Source organism: Pteropus vampyrus, unplaced genomic scaffold, assembly GCF_000151845.1.
Source record: "Pteropus vampyrus isolate Shadow unplaced genomic scaffold, Pvam_2.0 Scaffold263, whole genome shotgun sequence".
In the NCBI taxonomy this organism is placed as follows: Eukaryota; Metazoa; Chordata; class Mammalia; order Chiroptera; family Pteropodidae; genus Pteropus; species Pteropus vampyrus.
Genome location: NW_011889044.1, coordinates 1,243,030 through 1,263,929, shown reverse-complemented (window position 1 = coordinate 1,263,929; position 20,900 = coordinate 1,243,030). Strand labels below are relative to the sequence as shown.

The 20,900-nt window shown below is 41.2% G+C and overlaps 2 protein-coding genes and 1 long non-coding RNA gene across 6 annotated transcripts in view; 1 reads left to right on the top strand and 2 right to left on the bottom strand.

The window, feature by feature from the left end:
• Window positions 1-4,076: 4,076 nt before the first annotated feature.
• LOC111729486 lies at window positions 4,077-6,619 on the bottom strand. Of its 3 annotated transcripts, none has more exons than XR_002776248.1 (3): window positions 6,079-6,619; window positions 4,829-4,939; window positions 4,077-4,380 (listed from the first exon to the last, which is right to left on the bottom strand). It is a non-coding gene; the product is annotated as an uncharacterized LOC111729486 (long non-coding RNA). The 3 variants fall into 3 exon arrangements; XR_002776247.1 differs by having other exon boundaries at window positions 6,408-6,619; XR_002776249.1 differs by lacking the exon at window positions 6,079-6,619 and adding an exon at window positions 5,064-5,951.
• Window positions 6,620-6,680: 61 nt separating this feature from the next.
• On the top strand, window positions 6,681-18,118 carry EXOSC9 (exosome component 9). Of its 2 annotated transcripts, none has more exons than XM_011375170.2 (12): window positions 6,681-6,849; window positions 7,172-7,266; window positions 7,972-8,091; window positions 8,193-8,295; window positions 9,204-9,341; window positions 10,903-10,985; window positions 12,358-12,490; window positions 13,642-13,730; window positions 14,417-14,563; window positions 15,105-15,289; window positions 17,557-17,635; window positions 17,982-18,118. In XM_011375170.2, exons 1-12 carry the CDS (start codon window positions 6,784-6,786, stop codon window positions 18,064-18,066), a joined length of 1,323 nt encoding a protein of 440 aa, XP_011373472.1. In that variant the 5' UTR covers window positions 6,681-6,783; the 3' UTR covers window positions 18,067-18,118. The 2 variants fall into 2 exon arrangements, with proteins under 2 accessions (XP_011373472.1, XP_023376195.1); XM_023520427.1 differs by having other exon boundaries at window positions 8,174-8,295.
• A 457-nt stretch (window positions 18,119-18,575) lies between these two features.
• Window positions 18,576-20,900, bottom strand: part of CCNA2 (cyclin A2) — a 6,360-nt gene continuing 4,035 nt past the window's right edge. Inside the window, exons 3-6 of the mRNA XM_023520430.1 lie at window positions 20,296-20,581; window positions 19,765-19,878; window positions 19,225-19,358; window positions 18,576-18,906 (exon numbers count right to left, since the gene is read on the bottom strand). Of these exons, the coding sequence (XP_023376198.1) occupies window positions 18,858-18,906; window positions 19,225-19,358; window positions 19,765-19,878; window positions 20,296-20,581 (583 nt within the window). The 3' untranslated portion in view covers window positions 18,576-18,857. The remainder of the gene's footprint in view (window positions 18,907-19,224; window positions 19,359-19,764; window positions 19,879-20,295; window positions 20,582-20,900) is intronic.

Sequence of the window (20,900 nt, the reverse complement as noted above, 5' to 3'; positions counted from 1 at the left end):
CTCCTGCATTTTATATTACAGTTCTAGTCCATTAGTACTCAACTATAGCAAGATTCTTGAGATACAAACCATGCTTTCCTTTCAGGCAACCTCTTAGAGATCATTAAAAAATTTCTGGTCAGTAAAGGAAGCATACTTCAGTGGTACAGACCTACCATTTTATGTACCACAAATTCCTTCACAAAGTGTTTTAGCAGCATTTTGATGAATTCAGAGGTTGCAAAAAAGTCAAATGGAGATTTTCTTTGCACTATCAATGAGATGCAAACAGGCCAGTGAGGTTTGGACCCCAGAAGTAATGCTTACCTCAGAAGAGCTGGTGCTAGGAACTGCACTGGCTGCCTACTGCTTCTTAGAAGCCTAAACGCACATTAACCATCCCAGTGTCTGCCGGTCAGGAAAGCTGAGCAGGGTCAGCCCAAAGGCCTCTCTTAGGGCTGCAACTAAGACATCAGCCAGGGCTGGGTCTCATTTTCATATAGGTCTCATCCTAAAGCTCAACCTGGAAGGGTCTGTTTCCAACCTCATGTAAGTGATGGCTGGCTGTCTTCAATTCCACATGGGCTGTGGATCGTGGGGCTCACTATCTACATGGCTGTTGGCTGGAGGACGCCTTTAGCTCCTTGCCACATGGGGTTCCCCAACGTAGAAACTTGCTTCATCCAAGCCATTAAGGGAGAGAATCTTCAAACGAGATGGAAGTTATATTCTATGGTAATCTAATCAGAAGTGTCATGCCCTCCATGTTGAGGTATCCATTGGTTAGAGGCAGGGCACTCAAAGGTGGGGGATGACACGGGCCCTAAATACCGGTAGGTGGAAATCACAGGGGCCATCTTAGAGGCTGCCCATCACGGAAGCACTATCTCAAACAAGTATTATGCTGCCTGACAAAGAGATGTGTCCACATAATGCCGCCTTCTGGCCTGGCTGGCCCCCGTTACCTCGCTGCAGAGTCAGCATCATCTGCTGTTCCACTTCTGCTGATGACGCTGCTTCTGAAACCACCTAAGCCTCCCTTCCTAGGCAACTTTAGAAGTGAACAAGCAGTAAAGTAGAAGCTTCTCCTCTTAAATCATTAACTTGAATAGTTGGTCGGTGCCATAGGTGCAACATCACTGCGCTCTGGGGCTAAAGGAGAGTGGCTAAGGTTGAACAAATGACATGATCTGTCAGAGTCTCTCAGTCGAGAACAGCACTTTCGTACGTACAGCTTTTCCTACCGCTTAGCAATGAGAGCTCAATGCCAATTTCACTCTCGCCGTAGGCAAGCTTTGGGATTACAGTTGGACCTCTCCATGTCTCTCTGTGTCGATGAGCCCTACTTCATGACTGTATTTCTAACTGGGTTTGGGTAACCTAATAATAACAGCTTTCTTCTCTATGTAGATGTCAACCGCAAAGTAATCAAGAGAGGAAGCAAAAACCCTCACAGAGAAAGGGAATGAACTGGACTAGTGCCCAGGTGGAGGTCATCGCCTTGGCTCAGGAGTGGACTCACATTTACAAGCAGCAGCACCGTGCAGTGGTTATGCATACTGTCCCTTGCGACGGACGGTGTGGGTGTGAATCTTGCTCCTGTGATTTGCTGCTGTAGGACCCTGGCAAATTACTCAATCTCTCTCAGCCTTGAGTTTTCCCACCTGTAAAATAATAATTTTATCAACCTTCTAAGGTAACTAGTAGGATTAATATTTATAAGTGCTTAAATTAGGGCCTGGCACATAGTAAGTGTTACATGCATGTTTGTTAAAAAGAATGTTTTTGTTCTTCACTTCATGCGACTTCCAGTTTCAGGTCCAACATGTAGACAGCTTGGTCATGGTCACGGCTGTCCACACAACATGACAAAAACGGAACGAACTAAAATCTAAAACTTTTCTTAGATCTATCACAGAAGTGCAGTCACAGGACAAACCACTGCCATGTGATCTGGTGAGGCAGGAGGCAGGTGCAGAAAGCCACTGGTTACCAGAGCAGAAGCTCACTACAGAGAGCCCCCAGGGACCAGGTGGTTGTAGGCAACCCAAGCTGCAGTGAACTAGTAGCTGGAGGCTTAGTGTAAACAAGTTTGAGAGTAAAAACTCCAGCTGGGGAGCCACGCATAGGTTGGCTCCCACGGTTCCTGAGCTTTACCTTCAGAAGCCCTACCAGGCTCTCATGGAGAAGACAGGGGAGAAATCTCCTCAGGCTTCTGGCAAAGGGAGCGGGGGCGGGGGTGGGGGGGGAGGCGTCCATTTTCATATAAGGCCAGAGCACTCTGTCCTTCTTGACGAGACCTGCCCTCAGAGAAACTTCCACCAGAGCCAGACAGACGGGTTTTACCAGAGCCTAACTGCCCTAGGGGAAAAGAAGGACCCAACTCCATCCTTCCAGTCTTCCTCCCCGCCAGCCTCCTGCCTCACCTAAGGAGGGTGGGGTGGGAGGCTGAGAATCACTTGTAAGGCCCAGGGGCCCAGGCGCCCAGGCTCACTAAATGACTGGGAGCCCATCATAGGACTACAGAATGCTTCCCCGCCCCACAGCCTACCAACACATCACTCAGGGCCTAGTACCCCAGTTCCTTTTACCCTGTGTATGATGTCTGGTTTTCATCAAAAAATCGTGAGACATACTAAAGACAAAAAATAGAGACAGCACAAACATCTAAACCAGTCTCAGATATGGGCAATAATGTTGGAATGATCAGACCAGGAAATTTTTAGTATAAGTATATCCCATGCAATATTTGGGACAAATTGGAAATACTTATACTAAAAAAATTATTATTGCTTATCCAAAATTATTTCTTGTTTAAATTAGCATGCTGAATTTTATCTGGCAATCTGTTATTAGTTTTCTATTGCTGCTGTAACAAATTACCACAAATTTAATGGCTCAAACAACACAACTGTATTACCTTACAGTTCTGGAGGTTAGAGGTCTAAAACAAGTCCGCATTTGGAGGTTCTGGGGGAGAATCCATTTCCTTGCCTTTTCCAGCTTCTAGAGGCCGTCTACATCCCTCGGTTCTCAAACCCTTCTCACCTTCAGAGCCAGCTGTAAGGCACCTTCTCTCCTCTCTGCCCTCGGCCTCTGCTCTCCCGTTCTCATTCCCTCTCTTCCTCTCCCTCCCTCCCTCCCTTCTCCCTCTCTCTGTCTCTGTCTCTGCCTCTGACTTTCTCTTCCCTTTCTTCCCTCCTTTCCCTCCCCCTCTCCCTCCCTCCCCCTCTACTGCCTCCCTCATCTTGTCATTACATTCGGTCCACCTGGATAATCTTCCCAGTTTGAGTCTTAAAAAAAAAAAACAAAAAACCCTAAACAAATGTCTTTGTAAAAATGTAGCTGAAAGCCAACATGCCTTTAAATAGTTAAACGTGTCAGAACAAGAAAAGAAAAACATGATTTTTTAAAAACTTTTTCTTATGATAAAAGCTATTCATATGCCTTATAGAAGATTTGGGAAATTGATAAAGAAAAAAATTCAAAAAGAAAAAAATTTTCCCAGAATCCCACCACCCAGAGATAACCACCTTAACATTTTGTATTATTTCTTTCCAGGATAATTTCTGGAAAACCAATTTCCATATAGACAAATTGTATAGCAGACATATTATATGGTAAATAAAAATGTAAGCTTCCATTTTTCCATTTATTCATCCACTTATTAATGTCTTCCACCAGATGTGCTATAACAGGCCATTAATCCATTTATTCACGAGGTACATGCCCAGCCTCAGTGGTTGCTATAAAGGTTGATAAGACATGGATCTCTACATTCTAGTAGAAGCGTAGTCAGGATTCTTTTGGACACATTTCACAAATGAGCAACTCAAACGTATCGCCAACTGCAAAGTCCAAGAACCAGTACAAACTATTTCCACATGAGAACTCTACTTCCCTCTCTCATTTCTTAGTTCTGCTGGCCTCTGTGTGATTTCATTTTCAAATAGGTTCTCTCCATGTAGTAGTAAGATGGTCCCTGACAGTCCCAGACTTGTGTAGTCCTTAGAGTTTATAATCCTGGAGGAGGAAAGACCTACTCTCTCCCAGATCCACATGTCAAGACTGACAGAGGAACTCTGGCCCTGCCTGGGTGAACAGTCCATGAGAGAGGGATGGGTTCCCTGATTAAGAGGGCCTGGTCACACCTCGGCCTGCAGATAACGTAACAGGAGAGTCACGTGGGCTCAGGAAGAGGCATTTCCCCACGAAACAGGTCAGACGAAGCAACGGATGTCCAATAAAGAGGAGAGAAGACGTATACTCAAATATGTTGAAAACCGAGTTGTATTTAGACAGATCATCTGGGTTAACATGCTTACTGAAACGAATTCTTTTGAAGGGCAGAATGTGCAACCTCTTCTGAACCTCTTCTCAAACATCAAAAACTTTTTCCCCCTGAAAGCATGAAACAAAGGTCCCCCAGGTGTGTGAAAATGTCTTACTGAAAACAAGGCTGTGAAGTAAATATATTTCACGATGGCACATAGATGTGAGTGGAGATGGGTTATACACTTTTGGATTAACTCCAACAGAAGACAAACACTGCAGCGTTAAAACTGCAACAATACAATAGTGAAGGTAGGAAAGAACAGTGGAGATTCCACAAACGTGGAAGGAAAGCCAAGGCGAGGTCACCAAGCAGCAATCTCAGAACAGCAAGCTGCCGCAGCGACTTTGGACAGTTTCACAGGGAGCCTTGTCAAGCAAAACAGGCAAGAAACTGACGTGTGAACAGTTATTATGTCTTGAACATTGTGTTAGGTGCTTTCTTTCGGACCAAAGTAGTTATTATTTCCAGTTTAAAGATACACAAGTTGAAGCTCAGCAGGATTATTTAACTCACCCAAAGTCTATTTGAACTGAAGTTTATCTGATGCCAAAGTCCAATCTTCTTCCACAACCAAGATGCTTCCCAGGAAAGAATAGGCTGTTTCAATAAAGGCCTATTTCATTTCTGAAGGGAAAGAGAAAAATGTCCATGAAAGAATCCAAGGATTTAAATGATGAATTTAGCCAGGAGTTTGCGAAACTGCTATAAATATGAAATTATGTTGTCAAAGAACTTAAATGGCCTGTACCCTGTAATCTCCTTGCTTATTTTGAAAATCAGCAACTAAGCATGTGGTCATTAATTTCTGTCCACTTTCCTCCTACTTCATGATTCCTGTGTCCAGACCATGTGGAACTCATCCTATCTGTCTTGGCTCAGGTTGCTGCTTCTACTTGAAACATTTTTCCTTCACCCGGCCCCCTCACCCAAGATATCGCGGTAGCTCCTTCTCATCAGAGGATTTCCTTAACTGAAGTATCACCTCTACCAAGCGACCTCTTCCTGCCAACACCCCTATTAAAATAGCATCCGCATTCTCAGATAGCTTAGCCTGTGAACCTGTTTTATTTAAATTTTTATTGCTTGTCTCCTTCAAAGAGAATATAAATTCCTTAAGGGACAGGATCTGTCCAAATGTTTATCTAGCACTTGAATTATTATTCTTGGGACACAGGAGGCCTTCACGAATAATGGAGTATATAACTTGCAAGTGTTACAAAGTGAGACTAAACTGTAACACTGGTAGAAAAATGAGTGTGAAAAGAGACAAAAGAAACAGAAAAGATGCTATCATAGGACCTCCAGTGCCTGTCACTTCTGAAGCAAATGGAAACAAAATAATACTATGCAAATACTTCAATACTAGTGCTTACACCACCGGTGCATTTTACATGTATTAATTTGCTTTTGTCCCTCATAACGAATATGTTTGCCACTCTGACTTTGCAGCCAATGAGTAAAGTGAATCACATAGGCTAACTGGGCTAGGATCACAGAATTAGTCAACGTGCAGTGTCAGAATTTGAAATCAATCTACAACCGTGCCACCCTGAACAAGACGGATCCGGTCTGATCTCGGAAGCTAAGCAGGGTCCAGCCTGGTTAGTACTTGGATGGGAGACCACCTAGAAAGACCAGGTGCTGTAGGTGTAAAAAATAAAAAATAAGGGATTGCACCTTGACAAGGTCCTTGCACTCTGTAAGGTCAACCAAGGGTTGCCTCGCCTAAAAAAAGTAAAATAAAAAAAGAATTTAAATCCAACCCAGGTAGTTGGAGTTCCTGCTTTTAATACTCCTTGAGGCCGCCTCTCCAGAAAAAGAAAAAGCTCGGGGCTGGCAGCACGGACGCGCCAAGCTTCCGCTACATCCATAAAAGTATCGGTTCAAAATAACTGGAGCGACACTAAGACAGGAACAGCAAACTCTGTTCGGGCCAGTGGCAGTTGTGACATCCTTGGTTCCGAAGTGGGATAGTCTCCATTCTTGTCACCTCGGGCCCCGGAGGCTGCGCCGCAGCTCGCCCGCTCAGGCCAGCGTTTCGCCCCTCACTGCGCCCCCACGCGTCCTAGTCGCCGGCTCTCAACTTCCTCACCTGGGACACAGCAGGGCCGCCCGTCCCGCCCACCTGCCAGCACTGAGGGGACGGTGCGGCGTGGGGGCGCTACGCCCGCATTAATTTCTATCACTGATGCCTAATTTGGGGGCCTCCTCTCCCCTGCACTTTGAGGTAAAAGAAACATCCCCGCGCTCAGGAGCACGCGCTTACTCGGCCGCGCGGCTGCCTCCCGCGCCCGGGCCGGCGGCGGCCCGGCTCCGAGCATGCGCACACGCGACCGCCGCGCCGCCGCCGCCGCCGCGCCCTGATGACGTCACTCGCCCGCGCCGCCAGAGAGCCGGGCGCGCGTGTGGACGCTCGGTTAGCCCCTGGCCCCGGGCCGCGCCGCCCCGGGACCCCGGGACTTGACGGCATGAAGGAGACACCACTTTCCAACTGCGAGCGCCGCTTCCTCCTCCGCGCCATCGAGGAGAAGAAGGTAAACGGCCCCGGGGGACTTCGGGCTGCGTGGGCGCTCAGGTCGCCCGGCCGCCCGCAGCCTTCCGGCTGGAACGCCCCGACCTCGCCCTCGCAGGCCCCCGTGGGGACGGCCGGTGGGTTCCCAGGCCCCTAGGCTTTATTTGGCTCCAGCGGGTTCTTTTCAAGGCTCGAGTCACCCCACCTCCTGTCAGTGCCCGGGCACCTCGTTTCCACCTTCCTCCGGGGGTGCTTAGGATCCCACTTGCCCCAGGGTCTGGCTCAGAGTTGCTGCTCCACAAATAATTGTTGAAGGAATAAACGAATGGATGTTGTGCTTACAGCGGCTGGATGGCAGACAAACCTATGATTACAGGAACATCAAGATCTCATTTGGAACAGATTACGGGTGCTGTATTGTGGAACTTGGGAAAACAAGGTAATAGGATTCAAATTAGATAAAACCTCAGTGGGGAGGTTTGAAAGAACCTAATTGACTCAATTGTCTACAAAGCAGCGAAGAAGTCTGGACATTATTTTGTTTAGCTCTAAAAAATAAGTATATTTTCTTTAATGCAAAGTTTTTTATTTATAGTCACACTTTAAATTTTTAATTGTAAGTATACATCATGTCATATGAGTATTACATAGTTCTTGATTGCATTAAACTTATTTCCTGCACTTATTGTCAGTAAGTGGGTCCTACTTTCCTCTTTTTCCTGAGTGACATGAGAATCAGGTTTTTAATCATTGGAACTTGTGAGGACATTGGTCAAATAATGTTGCCCTACCATGCCATAGGAAAACTCTTAAGAAATCTCAAGTTTTCATGCCATCTTTTATCAATAAAAAGTTATTTTAGAAAAGAGAGGTTTAGGTCAGTAATTTTTTTGAGGATTTGTGGAATAGTCAGTATTGTAATACGAGATGTTTTTCCTGTCATCTCTTTGGATATGCCAATATGTATTTTATTCCTGTATAAATTCTACTACTATATTTTATATATAGCATCAATTTCTAATGGTATATCATACTGAGTGTGCTGTTACTCAGAATAAGATTGAAACTTGATTGGTATGTTTTAGTATTTTTTTTTTTAATTAGGAATATATTGAGTTAACAGATTTGTCCTTTATCTTTGCAGAGTTCTTGGACAGGTTTCCTGTGAACTTGTTTCTCCAAAACTCAATAGGGCAACAGAAGGTATTCTTTTTTTTAACCTTGAACTCTCTCAGATGGCCGCCCCAGCTTTTGAACCTGGAAGGTATTTAAATCTCCTTAAGCTGCTTTAACCAGAGGAGAATCTAAAGGCAGCAAAGTATTGTTTTAATGCTTGGTGACATTAGCCCATTCCTGTTTTCACAGGCAGTCAGATCTCTTGGTGAAGTTGAATCGTCTCTTGGAAAGATGTCTAAGAAATTCGAAGTGTATAGACACTGAATCTCTCTGTGTTGTTGCTGGTGAAAAGGTGGGGAATATGCCCCAAATTCTTAATCTTAGGATGAGTATTGTTGATTCATGGATCCCTTTGGCTATACATTAATTCTCAGAGCTTAAGTTAATTTAGTTTTATACTGGGTCACTTCACTTCAAATATTCCTGAGTGCTACCCATAGAACTTTGTGTCATCTCTCTCTGAAGGGACAAAAAACATTGGTGAAAATAGCAGTTCAGATTTTTGTAAAAATGTCTTATTCAAAGACCTTGTAGTTTTTCATGTAGTATTTATTTTCTTATGTTATTTAAGTGAGTTGATAGAAGCAGGTGTTTTTTTCTTTTATATGAATGAAGAACTGAAGAACAGTTTAAATCCTTCATTTGGATAGGTTAATTGACTTACAGAGCCACACAGTGAGTCCGTAGTAAGCTGACATTAGAAATCTTACTCAGTAAATTGTTCTGCATGATGATGTTAGAACTGTATTCTCGATTAGGGTATTTTTACCATCTTTTTGACTCCAGAAAAGTCATTTAGCCTTTCCACATTCCATACTTGAATATGACACTTTTTATTTACATTGCTTTTATAATTATCATAAATATTACATAAAACCAAGAGTTTGAGGTATTTAAGTTAGGAGAAACGATAGAAATGTAATTAGACTGGAAGTTAGGGAATGCTTAGTATTGAATGTAGCATGGTTCTGTGTATTTAGAGCATATGTTTTTTTGTTGTCAAATGACTCAGAGAGGTGAACTGTTGGCATTTCATATGTTGGTCTGGCTTAACATTTTTCTAAATACAGTTTTATCGATATAATAGGAGTAACCGCATGTTTTAACAGCAAGAGAAAAATTTGCACACACTGTTACTTTTCCTTTTAAATAGCCACTGGTTGTAATTAGGATTTAATTTTGTTTTAAATTCACATTCAGGTTTGGCAAATACGTGTGGACCTACATTTACTAAATCATGATGGAAATATTATTGATGCTGCCAGCATTGCTGCAATTGTAGCCTTGTGTCACTTCCGAAGACCTGATGTGTCAGTCCAAGGAGATGAAGTAACACTGGTAAGCTCCCGAGATGCGAGCCAGGCCCCTTTCTGTGAATGAGTGACTATCCTTGACGTGCAGGCAACTTGTTACTGGTGAAGTTTTGTTGTAGACGGAAATGAGATATGTTCTAAAATTTGTTCATAAGGCAAAAACTACGTGGTCAAAATTGCCCTTGAAATCCTTAAGTCTTGTGTATTGAAGTGTCTTGGTGAAAGCACACCCTAGCCTGGTTTTCTAAAACTAGATGATTTCTTCTGGGATTGAGGAGTAGATGAAGTGGTTCGCTTATGTTTAGAGACCACATATATGAGAAATACATAATTCTCAGCACAGTGAGGTATTTCTGCTTGCTTTGGGGCTAAGTCCATCAGAAATACCTGGAAGGGTCATTCAAGCACATCGCTGGGCTCCACCCTCAGAATGGGAAGGGCGGGCGGTAAGACCTACCACTTTGTACTTCTAACAGCTCTCAGGGGATATCGAAGCTGCTGATGCAAGGACCACATTTTGAAAACTGTTGAGCTGTGCAGGTTATGTTGTCTTTCTCTTTTATGCTGAACATGCCTATTTCAGTTTATGTAAATGACATTTGAGTCCTGAAGTTACCAAAGGAAACATCAGAGGCCCGAATTCTTCCAGCAGTCATTCACGGTGCTGCTTTTAGGCATTAGAATGGAGCAGACTCTAAAGACTTAGAAGTGGGGACAAAAGTTCATTAAAAATAGAGACATTCTTTTAGAGAAGGGAGTCGATATGAGGAACTAAAAAAAAAGAGCAGTTAGTAGACAAAAAAAGGTATCAGTTACTGCTGGCGGTAATGTAAAATGGTACGGCCACATTGGAAAAGTGGGGCAGTTTCTTAAAAAGCTAAGTATAAACGTATACAGCCCAGAAATTGCATGCCTAGGCACCTACTCGGGAAGAATGAAAGTGTATGTTTACTCATACTTTTACGTAAATGTTCATAGCAGCATTATTCGTAATAGCCCCAAACTGGCAACAATCCAAATGTTCATCAGCTGACGAATGGAAACACAAAATCCATACAGTGGAACGCAGTTCATCAGTAAAAAGGACCAAACTACAAGATGGATGAAACATGCTAAGCTGAAAGGCCGCAGATGCCAAAGCCTAAAAATCGTTTGATTCTACTTATATGGAATGTCCAGGAAAGGCAGGTCGTAGAGACAGAAAGTAGATCAGTGGTTGCTTCGGGCTGGGAGTGAGATTTGACTGCAAACAGGCTCAAGGGAAGTTTCCCGTGGGGCAGGGGAGGATGAGTGAGGGAAATGTTAAAAAACTGGATGTGGTGCATTATTTAGCTGTCCTAAAAAGTGAATCATATTCTTAAAATGGGTGGACCTTATGGTATGTAAAATATACCTCAATACAGCTTTTTGACAGATGTGTAAAGGAACATGAGTAGCAAAGTCAGATAGGTAATTGTAGAATTTATTTAGGTACTCATTGAGGATTAAAAGAATTTCGTTTTTTATCGTAACATTTGTCGTGCAAGATGATGTTTAGTGTATTCATGACTTAGTGACGAGTTGCTGAAGCTTCTGTTTTCACACAGTACACTCCAGAGGAGCGGGATCCCGTGCCGTTGAGCATCCACCACATGCCCATCTGTGTCAGTTTTGCCTTCTTCCAGCAAGGGTAGGTCTCAGCCTTGCCACGGGCCGAAGTCATAATTGTAGCCGGGAACTCGCTTGTTTTATGCCAGTGTGCCAAGGACAGATGAACAAACCCCTCCCTCAATGTTAAAACGTCTCGCAGTTCTTTTTTTGTAGGGGCTTCAGTTGGCAGAGCTTTCTCAGTAGAAATGACAGATTCTTCTATAATGAAGAGGTTCCATGTTTTTCTTTTTATGGCATATCAGAAGTTTATGGATTTATTAAGGATGAGACACATTGTAGTGTCTCATCCTTCTTAGAGTTGTACGGATGTTAAGAGAGTCGTATGCTGGGCCCTAATGTGGGAGAGCGGGGTGAGAATTACTGTAGATTAAGGGAAGCAGGACCTGGGAGCATGTTAGATGTTCTAGGAGCAGGTCACAAGGCGGAGTGGTTCACAAATGGAAGAAATTTAGTTTCCTCCAGCTTCTCAGCGGCTTCTTCACAGCTCACTGCTAATTCCTCCTACAGCAGCAAACTGGCGTCCTAGGTACCTTGAAGTGAAAGCTTGAGCCTTCAATCTTTTGAGAAACGAGGTATAAATAAGAGAGTTTAACAATTTTATGACTAAGAACTAGAGAAAAGCTTTCAACTTTTAGTCATTAAAGTGTAGAATTTCATTAGAGGGAAATAGGCCAGCACTGTCTAGTAGGAATGCAACATGAGCCATACATGTAACTTAAAATTCTCCGGGAGCCACATTAAAAAGATAAAGAGTTGGGTAACGTCAGTTTTGATGTATTTTATTTTAAGATATCTAAGATATTTTCATGTGTAATCAGTATCGTAAACATTATTTATGAAATATTTTACATTCTTTTATTTCTAAATCTTTGAAATCCAGTGTCTTACACTCACAGCACATCCCACTTTGGACTAGCCACATTTCGAGAAGCCAGTGGCCACAGATGTCGAGAGGCTAACGTGAGACGGTGCAGAAGTGCAGTCTTTCTTTTTAATGAGCCATTAGCGGAAGCTGAAAGAACTTCAGAGTAGAGGACATTAGGCTTTAAGATCAACCAAATTAATGTTATCTAAGTTTTTATTGATGAGCCACAGGTTTTTTAATCAAAGTGATAGCATTAGGGTTAGATGATATATTATTTACATAAAACCATTATGAACCTAATGTGATTTTACTGTAATAGTAACTAGCAATGTCCATTTCGCATTCATTTTGTGTCCATAAAAACAATAATTTTCTCATATCATTTCCCATTAAAGTGACTCTCATCCACAGCCCTAGGCCTTTGCTGTGTTTTTATTAACGCCATTTTTTAAAAAATTTCCACTATCTTAAAATTGACAAGTGTTCAGCCTCAGATTTGTTCTGTTCCATTTAACATTCATTTCAGAACGTATTTATTGGTGGATCCCAATGAGCGAGAAGAACGTGTAATGGATGGCCTGCTGGTGATTGCCATGAACAAGCACCGAGAGATCTGTACCATCCAGTCCAGTGGTGGCATCATGCTGCTGAAAGACCAGGTCAGTGCTTTGGAAAATGTTCCATTAGGAACGGGGCTCTTCTTTTTAGAAGCTTTTTCTTATTTCTTTAAAATAAAATTCAACAAGGATATTTTGTGATCTATTCCAGAATGTGTTAATATTTGTCCTTAACGCCCTGTTGACTGGTGGCTGGCTACAAGGTGTCTGCCTGCCTTGCTTCTCCCATGTATGGCCCTCCAGAGACTGGTGGCTGGCTACAAGGTGTCTGCCTGCCTTGCTTCTCCCATGTATGGCCCTCCAGAGTCTAACTAAACCTTTTAGATAGAGGTGCACTTTTTTCTTTCCAGTGAGGAAAGAGATTCATATCCCTACCCGCCCCCCCAAAACTCACACACACAAAATAAAAAGTGTCAAAAAATAGAAATTAGGTAACAAAATCGTTTTAGTTTTTTAGAATTTGGGTACAATAAGCAGTTTTCAGATTTGGCTACATATTAGATTGACACGGGCTTTTAGGAATGGATGGCATATGGCATCCCATGCAGCGGGTGAAGAGCAGAAGCTGCTTCAGTTGGAGATCCAGCCTTTCCCCATACTAACTGACCCTTGGCAAGTTTCATATCTTCGTGCATCCATTTCTTTTTCTGTGCAATAGGGAGCAACGCTACTGTCGCCACCTTGTTAGGACATAAGGACTAATAGGTGTGGACATATCGCACTGTACAGGATACAGTGAATATGCAGCATTTTAGTAAATTGCCGGTGTCGTGGCTACCGCCAGGTCCACGTTTCCAGAGGCGCTGATCCGTTAGCTCCCTGAGCCTGAGCACCTTTGCTGTATGAGAGCTGCTGGGATGCTGGGCAGCCATGTGCGGACCTGGGCTGTGGGTGACTCGGGGAAGGGCGTGCCCCGAGCACGTAGTGGGTGTCTGTGGCCTTTTCGCAGGTATCCTTTCCAGTGTTACAGAGGCGTTACCGGGTCGGTTTCCTTAACGTGACATCCTTCAAATATCTTAAAACAGCTCTCACATCTTGCTTTAACTTGTGTTTACATTATATTTTCATATTTGGAAAAAAGTCAGGCTTGAATTATAAAATTAGAAAAACTAGTCTCATGTTTTTAGTTTCGTTAGAAAAAGCTGTGTTGTTTCTTTTTGTCTTTAACAATTTATTTTTATTTTTATAAATAGGTTTTGAGGTGTAGTAAAATAGCTGGTGTGAAAGTAGCAGAAATTACAGAGCTGATCCAGAAGGCTCTGGAGAATGACCAGAAAGTTAGGTAAGTTTAACATTTTAGGACCAAATGGCCTCTCATAGGTTTTTCTGTTCAGGATCTTTCTCAGACGGGGTAACCATAGGGTTTTCTCACTCAGATCCTAATCTGTTAATCTCAGTTGAATACACTGCTTAATGTTTTTTGAAAGTCGATTGAACTCTGTTGAATTGTGCCACAATTTGAACAGTCTGTATTAAAAAGCCACATGATATATATATATATATATATATATATATATATATATATATATATATATATATATATATATATATATTTATTTATTTAAATTAACATGTTCTTAGGGAAAAAAGAATCAAAGAGCTCAAATTAACTGAAAGAACACTGCCTAGGTTGATGCCCATCTTTCCATGAGACGTTAAGCAGATCTATAACCAGCACGTCCACGTCTTCTCTGACATGGAAGCTTAGTGCTTGCGTGCTGGGGTTGCTCTGAGGATTAGAGAATGATCTCCTTTAAGCCCTTATGTGCTGGCCCATGGTTCAATGAACGGTAATTACAGGAACTTCTTATTTCTCTTGATAGGCATAATAAATTGGTGAGGTTAAGTTAGTCAAATAAGTATTCTAGTATTTCTCATCGATCAGAAAGATAAAATATGTTTTTTCCTTCCCATCTTCCATCTGTTGTCCACTCCATCCCACCTCCCCTCCCAAAAAAACCCACATAGGAAAGAAGGTGGAAAGTTTGGTTTTGCAGAGTCTATAGCAAATCAGAGGATCACAGCATTTAAAATGGAAAAGGCCCCTGTCGATACCTCCGACGTGGAGGAGAAAGCAGAAGAAATCATTGCTGAAGCCGAACCTCCTTCAGAAGTGTATCTTTACTGGATGTGCTTTTCAGAAGCAAGATTCCAGACACTGGCATTATTTGGGCTATGTGAAGGGTGCGCATACTGCAGTTTGTCTTCTGAAACACTACTTTGTTAGAGAAAACATTTAAGATTCAAGACAAGATAGTGATGAATCATATTAAGTCGATGGTATAACATCCACCTTCTCTTCAGCTATCCTACAAAACCCAGAAAATTCTTTAAGGTCCAATTTATAGCATTTCATTTTCCTTTAGAATATTGTCCTTTCCATAGCACAGTCCATTCACCAAAATTATTACAACTAAAATGTTGATAATTTTCTTGCTATTTCTCACCATCATGTCCTTAAAATCTTACCTGAGTTAGAACTTTTACGTTTCTTCTTCACTGTTCAGCCATCCATAGTACAGCTGTCGGTGAGTATCTCCCCCTCATAAGCACATGCACACTGCAGTCGGTCTTCAAGGAAGAAAACAGTCTCATCTTTCTCAGCAGCGCCTCAGATAGCAGTATTTTTGTTCTTCAGTTTTCTTAACTTGTTAAGTGTTTCTAAACCTGTACTGTGGACTCCTGGAACTGCCCAGATCGGAGAAGGTGTAGAAAACTCCTGGGGCGATCTCGAAGACTCTGAGAGGGAAGATGAGGATGAAGGCGGCAGTGATGAAGCGATCATTCTTGACAGTATAAAGATGGACACTGGACTAGAAGTCTCCAATATTGGAAGCCAAGGTAGGTGGTGCTTTATGGCTTGTATTATTATATATAGAGAGAGATATATAGTTATATGTATAGATAATCTGTTCCTACTTACAGATTAAAATATCCCTAAAATAGGGATCTTTTTATATTAGCAGTTTCTTTTCTGAGGGGCTAAATATTTTGATTTAAATTTCAGCTGAATTGTTGAGGTTAACTGCAATATTAACTCCAATTCTTTTCTAAAAGAAAATGCTTCTTTGTGGAGTAGTGGTATTCTTTGGTATGTAAATGTGGCATTGTTATTAAAAAATGTTTAGTTCTTTCTTTCTTTTATGTATGTATATCTGGGCCAGTTTTAAGGTGTCTTAAAGATTTTATTCCTGCATGCTATTTTTTCTTTGTACAGTTTCTAGACTGAAACATAAAGGCTGTAACGTAACATATTAGAATAGTGGTATCCAAATAGAACTTTCTGCAGTGTTAGAAATGTTCTATATCTAGTGTCCAATATAGTAGCCACTGGTGACATGTAGCTGTTGAGGCCCTTGAAATGTGGCTTGTCTAAGGAACTGAATTCTAAATTTTGTTAATTTTGGTGAATATAAAATTAAATAGCTGCACGTGGCTACCATATTAGAGCAGTATTAGAACATACAAAATTTTAGAAGTACCTGGAATATGAGGGATCTTTGACATTCCTTGCATTCTGAAAGCCATAAAACTGGTGAAATTGTTTTTACCTGTGGATATTTTTACTTTTAAGAAAACCAAATTCTTGCTTGGCCTAGGTTAGAAAATGAGTTGTACTTCCGGAGTCTGTCGTGCACAGACCTGCCCGCCTTGTAAACATCGGAGCCTGCTGGGGCTTTCGGAGGCAAAAATTCCCCAGTGCCCGGGACCCTTATCCAGCTTTCCCAGTGGTTACTTCTGTTTGGTATTACTCTCCAGCTCTTGTCCCATGTATTTTGCTGTATATTTACACCGACGTAAGCTGCTTACACACAGGGACTGAATGAAACTTTAGAATTTTTTCTGTGTTTTTACATGAACAGCCACATCCTTTTAAATGCTATGTAGCAATTTGCAGTGATGAATTTAACTAGTCGGTTTAATCATTCCCTTACTGAGAGAGCAGTTTTTTCTGTTACAGCGAGCACCATCCATACCCCTCTGTATATGTGTGAACTGTTTTTCTAAGATAATAATGTTGATAGCTAGAATATTCAAGTTTGTCTTGAGGAGTCCTCAGATAATTGGGAGGATGGAGCAAGTAAAGCCTCTCTAAAACATGAACAAAAGGAGGGACTAATCGAAGGACTCGAAATACCTGATGCACCGACCACTGGGAAAAGGGTCCATTCACATTTTATGTATGTCATTAACAAAGGCTGAGGAGGAAAACGGGCACAAGAATTACAAAAGGAATCCTCAGATACAAATGGTCAGTAACACATGCCAATCCTGAGAGTAATAAAGGAAATAAGTTCAGAGCAAAAAATGAGACAGCATTTGACTGCTATATTGGGCAATCTTAAAAATACTAGAATTGGCAAATGTGTATAGGAAATGGGTTCTTGAGATACTACTTCTTGGAATGTAAATTGGAACAGTACTTCTGGAGGGATTTGGCAAAAATCTTTTTTAAATGTATATGCCTTTTGACCCAACAATTCTGCTTCCAGGTATTTTCTTTCTAGTGTTTATAAAAGAAATTAACATTTTAGATCTAAGATAAAGTGTGCTACCTTATAGAGTAGCACCAACAGTTTAACTGGCATATTAACTCTAACTTTTCTGACGTGTACCAAATGATTATGGAACTAAAGAATTTGGGGGAAATAAAGCACATACTGTTTTTCGGAGTTCCAAGTAGTTCCTTAAGGGAAGGAAAGAACCAGGCGGGGTCTGTTGGCCTGCACCAAAGCAGCTGGTCTGTGTGTGTTGGGGGGAGTAGAGCTTCGGACCCTGGCATAAAAAATCAGTGTGGAAACTTTCCAAGAGGTGATAGGCATAGCAGAGATATTGTGGGTTGGCCTCCAGACCACCATAATAAACTGAGTCACATAATATTTTTGGTTCCTCAGTATGTAAAACAATGTATATACCGTATTAATAAATACTTTATGCTAAAAAATTCTAGTCGTCATCTGAGTCTGTTGGAAAAGCGGTGCCTGCCAACAGACTTACCAACTCAGGGTTACTGCAGACCTTCAGTTTGTAAAAAAAGGAATTATCTTCAAGTGCAATAAAGCAAAATATGCCTGTACTTAAATTACTTTCTTTACATTTTCTTAAAGATGCCCCTATAGTGCTTTCAGACAGCGAAGAAGAAGAAATGATCATTTTAGAACCAGATAAGAATCCAAAGAAAATAAGGTAACAAATTTCTGGTTTATTTCTCTGGTTTTATTCTCATCTCACCGGACTGCAAACAAAAAGACATCTTTCCTCATTAGAAATTCAGCTGTTCTTTCTATGGTTTCTTCAACCTGAGATTTATAAACATTAGGACCTAATTCTATAAAACTGTTTGGATTACTTTTCAAAGCTACTGCATTTTACTCTCATAGTTGGCGAATGTTATATCATACTGGAAAAACTAACGCCTATTTTGGTGATCCAGACATTTGACAAGCACAGTGGTGGGAGCCTGGTGAGTCGTCGTGGAATCAGCTTCTAGGACTCATTTTGTTAGTAAACTGTTAATTTACTTTATTCACAGAACACAGACCATCAGTGCAAAACCAGAAAAAGCACCAAGTAAAAAGCCAGTGAAAAAGAGAAAAAAGAAGAGAGCTGCTAATTGAAGCTCACAGAGTTGCATTTGTGTATATAACTATTAAAAAGATATTTATTTAAGTGCTAGCAATCTTGTTTCTTTTTTTCCTCCACAAGTACATCATAAAATCTAATCATTCCTTTATATAGTTTACATTTTCCTTTAAAATAGACCTTCTGGAGCATTTAACAGATTTTAAATAATTGTCACTTCAGCAAAGTGTTTATAAAGGTTGAGGAACGAAGAAGCATTTTCTTAGTGTATACAAAGGGCTCAGAGTCTTAGGATCATCATGGCTGATAAATAAGCATACTTATTCCAGATACGCTTCAGTTCTGCCCATATCAGCAAACTGGTCCAGTTGCTTAGAAAAACAAATGTCAGAACTTTTGTTTATTTTCCTGAAACTATAGTTTATAGTTTAAAAAATTTTAAGAAATGCTTTCCCAGTCCCCATTCTATAGGAGACCACATTAATTTTTCTGAGTGAAATCTTAAGTCAACTTTTTTACCTCAAATTAAATTTGACTTACAAACCAAGTTTTCCAAATCAATTTATTAATTCTTATTCTTATTATCCTGACAGTTGGCATCATTAATACTTTAACAAAACGACTTAAAATTAGCCGAATATCTAAGATAGTTCCATGTACAAAAGATATACAAATTAAAACCATTTAAAAAGTAATAGATACCATAATTTGTACTTGCCCGTAACTTTTTGTATTCAGAAATGATTGTAAAATTAAAACCTAAGATAAAAACTGTACACCATATACTTTGATTTCAGTCTTAGAAAACAAAGGCAGTCTTTTACTGTCACATATTTAGTGTCTCTGGTGGGTTGAGGAGAGAAACACCATGATACCTGTAAATAAAAAAGTCCATTTTTAGTAAACATTGAAAGAATGACACATCTACTAGGAACTCAAAAATGCTATTTCTGTCTATCTGAGTTAATGATTATAAAACCATTGTCTGGTCCCAAAAACATACATGTATGCCCTGTTTCTCTCCCCTCTTCCCCCTCAATGTAAGACTAACACATGGCCTGCTAAGAGACCAGCTTCTAAGGAGGCTGTGCCCGATTTGTGAATTCTCTAAGAAAGTTTTCAAATGTCTCTAACCAACCACATGATAGCCTGGAAAAAGCAGCTTCTTCAAATCTATTCATGTTCATCCTTACTTGGAATTTTTGTACTTTTCTCTGATTGACTGTTGTGCGTGCTGTGGTGCTCTGAGGTAGGTCTGGTGCAGGTCCAGGAGACAAGGCTTCAGACTTTCCAGGGTGTATCCAGTCTTTTGTACCAAGGATTCAGGCTACAGAGGAGGGAGAAGAAAACAGCTGTTTTTAGTAGCAGACACTGCAAGTTAATAGCACTGAACTTGACTTTTGTTAACTTTCAGTACTAACACCTCCAACTAACAGAGCTTCCAGTTTCCTCGAGCCATTATTCCATCTCTTTTTGTGCCAACTTGATCACCGTACGCTACTTTGCCTGCCAGCAGGTCCAAACAGCCGAAATCTTTAAGCATTCCTTTCAAGTCCAAGTCAAGATTAAGCTTTGCACCTAACACGCCATTCATTACACAGTGTAGACAGTACACAGTTTCTCCAGATCAGTCCATCTAGGCAACCCTCAGCTGTACAGGACAATCTAGCTTTGTCTGGAACAAGCACTTACTAAGTTGCACAGTGGATGTGGGACAACACGGTGATACATACCCAGCTTTGCCCCGTGACTGTGTAGAGTGCTAGATGAAAGGCCGCTCCAGCAATAACTGATGGCAAATACTTAAGGTATGGGTCCGCGTCTATCAAACTTAATTCTCCCAAAAACTGGAATGAAAAGTAAGCAGACTTGATCACAAGAGCTCCGGAAGTCAAACCCTCAAAGCCCTGCCCTCTGACTTAATTTCTTCCTGGCTGTACAGCAACCATAGAAAAAAATTCCCATAGCCTCTTCTTTCATCTATATCTACGACCTTAGTGTTTTGTTCCATTCTCTTCCTCTATTTTTCCCTTTTTAAAAACTTTTAAAACAACTCTTCTGGCTACCGTTTCCCAAGACGTCATCCTGAGGTCCCCGCTCCAAGTGCTTTCCCACGATTTCTGTTTTCTGCCGTGGTAGGCTTGCTTCCATACCGCATCGCTAATCTGTCCTCAAAGACTAAATCCCTTGACCAGAGCCGTATAATGAAACGGCCTTGCCCCTACTTGGGACTTGAGAATCTCGATTCAACAAAATGAACTTACCATTGCTAAACTTTCAACTTTGCAGTTTGCAGGCTGCTGGTGCAGAAAATACTGGGTAAGAAACTGATTTACTGTTGGTGCGGCTAAGTCAAAAGCGAGGACTTTCAGAACGAGGTGCTCCATCCTCAGAACCTGTTTCTTCGTATAGGTATCATCTGTAATGTACACAAACTCTGCTACTTCTGGGGGGTATATTTCTTCAAACTTTCTACAATGAAAAAGTTTTAAGGGATCAGTCCTTCTAAAAGAGCAGCAAGCTTGTTTATTTATCCCAATTCCGAAATCCCTTTAGCAGAATACACATAACGAATCCGAAACCTACTCGCTCCACCAACTGCCTGTTTCCACTGATCTCTGACCACTTCTAGCAGAGACCAGGTAAATGCTAATGAAAAGACCCCGATTAACAAAGGGCTTGTGAGAGAACTCTCCCAGTGCAGTCGACAGGAAATAAATGAGACTTCCCAAGATGGAAATAATGCCAGAGTTCACCAAATTTAGGGAATTTCCTTAGAAAAAGAAACACTTTATGTTTTAGTTTTAAATTTTAGTTTTCATGTCTTAATGGAGAGAAGGTGAGATTTTGCTTATAGGCCAGAAAGCAC

Excerpts from the sequence above, each read along its gene's own strand:
- EXOSC9 (XM_011375170.2), top strand. The coding sequence starts at position 6,784 with ATGAAGGAGACACCACTTTCCAACTGCGAGCGCCGCTTCCTCCTCCGC. Across the intron at positions 8,296-9,203 it reads GTGTTGTTGCTGGTGAAAAG|GTTTGGCAAATACGTGTGGA; the intron begins GTGGGGAATATG and ends ATTCACATTCAG. Across the intron at positions 14,564-15,104 it reads GCCGAACCTCCTTCAGAAGT|TGTTTCTAAACCTGTACTGT; the intron begins GTATCTTTACTG and ends TAACTTGTTAAG.